This window comes from Guillardia theta (assembly GCF_000315625.1).
Source record: "Guillardia theta CCMP2712 unplaced genomic scaffold GUITHscaffold_440, whole genome shotgun sequence".
In the NCBI taxonomy this organism is placed as follows: Eukaryota; class Cryptophyceae; order Pyrenomonadales; family Geminigeraceae; genus Guillardia; species Guillardia theta.
This window is the reverse complement of record NW_005434245.1, coordinates 1-4,953: the sequence shown is the minus strand read 5'-3', so window position 1 is coordinate 4,953 and position 4,953 is coordinate 1. Positions and strand designations below refer to the sequence as shown.

Here is a 4,953-nt window from a genome sequence, read left to right as displayed (position 1 = left end):
GCTGCTGCTGCTCCACCCGCTCCTGCTGCCCCTCCTGCCCCACCTGCCCCACCTGCCCTACCTGCCCCACCTGCCCCTCCTGCTCCTGATCCTACTCCTGATCCTCCTGCTCCTCTTTCTCCTGCTCCCGCTCCCGCTTATCCTACTTATGCTGCTCCTCCTGCTCCTCCTGCTTCTCCTGCTTCTGCTCCTGCTCCTCCTGCTCCTGCTTCTGCTCCTGCTCATCCTGCTCCTCCTGATCCTCCTGCTCCTGCTCCTGCTCCTGCTGCTCCTGATCCTCCTGCTTCTCCTGCTTCTGCTCCTCCTGCTCCTGCTCCTGCTCCTGCTCCTGCTCCTGCTCCTGCTCCTGCTCCTGCTCCTGCTCCTGCTCCTGCTCCTCCTATCTTTGCCCTATCGCTCCTTCACATGTCATGTACAGAGGCAGTCCTTTGGCTGTAGTAACATCATAGATCAATATTCTGAGCTTCCTGTTGGCTTTCGATTGTGTTGTTCCTTGGTGATCGCTAGTTCTGATTGTCCAAAGTTCTTATTATCACGTCTTGACGCATTTGATCAGGTTGCATGCCGATCCGACTAGACTAGAAATCATGTCAGGACAGTCAGTGAATCGAACCTTGATCGTGCTTGTCTGCGGGAACGATTCCGACGAGGTCAGAGCGAGTGGATCGTGAGGTATGTGATGACCAAGTGTGCAGGTATATGAGAACAACGAGGTCGAGGTTGAGGACAAGAAGAAGTGAGGCAGTCTCCTGTCTGTCTCCAAGGAGTGACTTTTTCGCAGCTTCCAAGGCAAAGTTCTCTTGCAGCTCCAGCGCTCTCGTTGGAGCGCTTTGTTGGAAGCTGCGCTGGAGTATGCGAGAGTCGTCAACGAACTGCGCCCACAAGGGTAAGTAGAAGTTGAGCTCTGTTGCTGCCTTGTGTTGCTGCTTCATCTTCCCTGTTCATTGCCTCACTTTCGCTTCAGGTCAGCTGTCAGCATCATGCTCTGCGGCTACTCGGGTTACAGCAAAGAGGTTTCTATCGTCCAGGTCCTCTCTTGATGATTCGTGCAACTCTGCTTGCCCTCTGAACGTGATTGGCTAGCTGAACAAGTGGAACGCGGAACAGCAGAACATGGCTTACATTTATGGTGCCATATCCTCCTCGAAGATCGTCAAGTCAGAAGAAACTATCTCAGGTTGGCACCTCATCTACCTTCTTGTCTTGTGACCCGTGCTGGATCAGGAGACGACATCGCTCGCGAAGCCCTCAAGGCGCTGGTGTCAGATCTCGACCACGAGGAGGTTGGAACTTTACAGGCTCGGGTCCTTCTCATCTCCAGCCCAGCAGCACTCCGATGCCCTCAGGGCTCGAGCATGAAGTTGGATGGAGCGATTGAAAGTGCTTTCACCAAGGCGAAGAATCATTCAGCGTGCGCGGAGGAGAGCGACGTGCGTCTGGAGATGCTGTGGGTTTTGGAGTCAGAGAGCAGCGAGAAGGTGATGAGCACCAGTACCTCCTCCTCCCTCTCCTCCAACGTCGTTGCCTCCTCCTTGCGCTCCAGGGTGTACAGGCTGGCAGCCGCGCACTTCAACTTGCAGATCGTGAGGATCACGGGGATTCCGATGAGGAAGAAAGACACGGAAGCTGATAAGACCAAAGACGTCAAGGGCAGCAGCAAGAAGGAGTACGACGTCGAGCTCCTGAGCTTCGCAGAAGTCGGCGACGTAGCTGAACTTGTGCTGGAGTGGAAGTCGATCAAGCAGCTGGAGAAGATCGGCTTCAACATCCATGCGCACTCCTCCCGCACCATCCACCGATCGACGGCCCTGAAGCCCAAGGAGGAGGCGACTCAGACGATCCTCACGCACATCCGAGGCGGCGCTCCTGCTACCCTTGTGCTCGCTGGCTCAAGCAGTTCCCTGCCCTCCCCTTTCTCCTCCAGCTCTCCATCGGCCTGCCCCTCGCGCGTGTGGGTCTTGCGAGACCAGGAGGGAGGCATATTCTTGCACGAGCTCTTGATAGGAGGGCTGCTCGAGGACTCGAGCCCCTCCTGCTCTACCGTCGCCGCCATCCCCGACGCTCTGCAGCCTGACAAGTTTGACGGGGACACGCTCAAGGCATTCCAAGAGCGCATGGCAGAGATGCTGCGAGGAAGCCTTCTGCCTCTCACCGCCAAGGACGTCAAGAACTTAGAGGAGGCTGGCTTTCTCTGCAAGGACGTCACCGTCCCCTTCCCCGTCCCTTATGTCACCACTGCAGCTATCGAGCGCAGAACGCGGTACCTCCCTCTTGGCAGCACGTACTCTCCTCTTTACAGCGGGAGCAGCTCGAGTGAGCGGGCGGTCCGATCGACAGTGTCGCAAGCCAGAGGGCAGGGAGGACATGCTGGGGAGCTGGTGGTGGGGAAAGGAGGGGAGATCACTGCTCCTAAGAAGGAGAAGATAAGAGGGCTGAAGGAGCTGGTGGAAACGTGCATATCCCAGTCGGCTCCGGAAGACATGATCGCTGTAGCAAACAAAACCATTGATACCGTTTCTTCCTACCTGGCCAAGGCAGAGACTGCAGGGAACGTGAGCGGTTGGACGCTGCATGAGCTGAAGACACTGTGGGAGGAGATCAGTGTGCTGGGAGGGAAGTGTGCCATGCCGCCCTCCTCCAAGTGTCACTTCCGCGTCACCCGGCACTTGAGCACCAAGGGAGTGGCGGTAGCCAACGAGGTGGAGGAGGAGATCTACGAGCCGAAGCTGGGGGACAAGAGGAAGGCAGCGGTCGAGGTGGCGCAGCCGAAGCAGGCGAGGTCGCGGCGCAAGCATGACATCCCTGTGGACGAGCATGGGCGGCCCGAGCTGCCGATCCAGCTGGGCAACGCCATGACGATCGAGAGCCTCGGGCACATCAAGGCTGACAACCCCAACTTCCACACGGACAAGTACATCTGGCCGGTCGGGTACCGGGCGAGGAGGCAGTACCAGAGCACGTTGGAGGTTGATAAGAAAGTCGACTACATCTGCGAGATCCTCGACGCTGGGCCAAAGCCGACCTTCCAGATCACTCCCACCGACAACCCAGCTGGGAAGGAGGTGGCGGCAACGGCGTCGGGCGTGTGGTCAGCGATCATGAAGAAGGTGAACAACATGAGGCTGCAACGAGGGCTGTGCGAGTCCAAGACGGCAGTGTCGGGCCCCGAGTACTACGGTATCGCCTACCCGGAGGTCCGGCGGCTGATTCAGGAGCTGCCTGGAGCGATCAAATGCGCGACGAAACCCTACGGAAACGGATGCTACAAATGGCAGCATTTCGGCGATGAGACTCCCGCAATGCTGGAAGCGAGATCTGCCAGAGAAGGCAAGACCGCTGACGTGGCCAAGGGAGGAGGAGGAGGAGGAGGAGGAGGAGGGGCGGTAGTGCATGAGGAGGACTCGAGCGACGAGGCCAAGGCGTGGTCAGCGTTTGACTCGCTCACGACCAGCAGACAGGCTGGCGGGCGGACAGGAGCTGGGATTGACAACCCTCTACTGGAGGGGGGGCTGGAACTTCAAGGTGATGTGGCAGACGATAGGGCTGTGCTGCTCAACCGCGCGGACCGTGATAGCGTCTTCTTCGTGTACTGGAAGTCTTGGTTGCTGGAGGACAAGCACACTCCTAAGGAGTTTGCGAGGTTTTACGATCCTTCACGGCACACAGGACGAAATTGATGACGAGGAGGAGGAGGAGGAGGAGCGGGAGGAGCAGGGAAGCAGGGGGGAGGGGATGAGAGTGAGTCAGAGGAGGAGTGCAGAGCAAAGGAATCATATAAAGACTTTAAGGGCTCGGTTGAAGATTGAAACAGAAACTTTCAAGTCCTTGACTTGCGGAGGAAGACATAGAGGAGTACCGATACCGCAGCGACGGTGAGGACAGGCAGGAGGGTTCCTCGTTCCACGCGATAGTCTCCCTCCACTTCCCCCTGTGGATCTTGCGGTCAGTGAAGAGTCGAGAGAGGAGGGCCGCAGTACTGCAGCAGGAGAACGGAAGGAGAAGCGGGAGAGAAAGAGGAGGAGGGAAGAGGGGTAAGGGAGGAAGGGAACGGAAGGGAAGGAGGGGAAAGGGCAAGAAGGTCAATGGAGGGAGGGTGGAGCAGGAAGCGGGAGAGAGCCTCGAGGTACCAGTGTGTTGCGTACGAAGGAAGAGGAGGAGATGAGCAGTCTCCCTCCCTCAGCAGCTGAGGCACCGAAAAGACTATTGTCCTGCTCTTCCTTGTCAGAGTCCCTCCGTCACTTTCTTCTTCCTCTTCCTCTTCCTCTTCCCCTTCCTCTTCCTCTTCCTCTTCCTCTTCCTCTTCCTCTTCCTCTTCCTCCTTCTCTCCCTCCTCTCTCGTAAGATCCTCCCCTACTTTTACCTGCACGACAGATTTCTTCAAGTTCACGCCCGATGCTCTTCCTCCTGGTGAAGCTCCATGCACTGCAACGATGTCATTCTCTACTTTCACTTCTGCTCCTCCCCCACCCTCCTCCTCCTCCTCCTCCTCCTCCTCCTCCTCCTCCTCCTCCTCCTCCTCCTTCTCCTCCTCCTCCTCCTTCTCTTCCCTCACCTAGGACTCCACACTTCTTGTTATGAGCTATCCTGCACTCTGTCACGGACACAAGCGCTCCCTTTAGTGCTGCAACGCCGTGTCCGCCGTCCCCGCTACCGTCTCCGCTGCTCTCAACTTTGACTTTGAGGAGGCGGCAGGAGCAGGAGCCCATGGCGGAGACTCCGAACCGTCCGTTGCGGACAACAGAAGCCTCTCTGACTTCGCTCTCGCACCCTCCCTGACCATCTCCCGCGTCGAGGATTGCAACTGGTAAGGAAAGTTAAGGAGAGAGGGGAGAGGAGCGGGTTCTTACTTCCATCCATCTTGTTGTGCCCGATCATGACCTTGGTCAAGGAAAGCTTGCCCGCCTGTCGAGGAGGAGCAGAAGAAGTCAAGGAGGAGGAAGCGGCGAGAGGAAG

The 4,953-nt window shown here is 57.6% G+C and overlaps 2 protein-coding genes across 2 annotated transcripts; one reads left to right on the top strand and one right to left on the bottom strand.

The window, feature by feature from the left end:
* Positions 1-587: 587 nt before the first annotated feature.
* Positions 588-3,677, top strand: GUITHDRAFT_122772 (hypothetical protein; the record flags this gene model as incomplete). Its single annotated transcript, XM_005817945.1, has 6 exons — positions 588-650; positions 696-736; positions 782-886; positions 965-1,028; positions 1,084-1,177; positions 1,225-3,677. 6 exons carry the CDS (start codon positions 588-590, stop codon positions 3,675-3,677), a joined length of 2,820 nt encoding a protein of 939 aa, XP_005818002.1.
* A 140-nt stretch (positions 3,678-3,817) lies between these two features.
* On the bottom strand, positions 3,818-4,902 carry GUITHDRAFT_149544 (hypothetical protein; the record flags this gene model as incomplete). Its single annotated transcript, XM_005817944.1, has 4 exons — positions 3,818-3,928; positions 4,361-4,422; positions 4,553-4,801; positions 4,848-4,902. Coding segments are annotated over 4 exons (477 nt in total), but the record flags the coding sequence as incomplete, so codon positions are not given.
* Between the last annotated feature and the right edge of the window lie 51 nt (positions 4,903-4,953).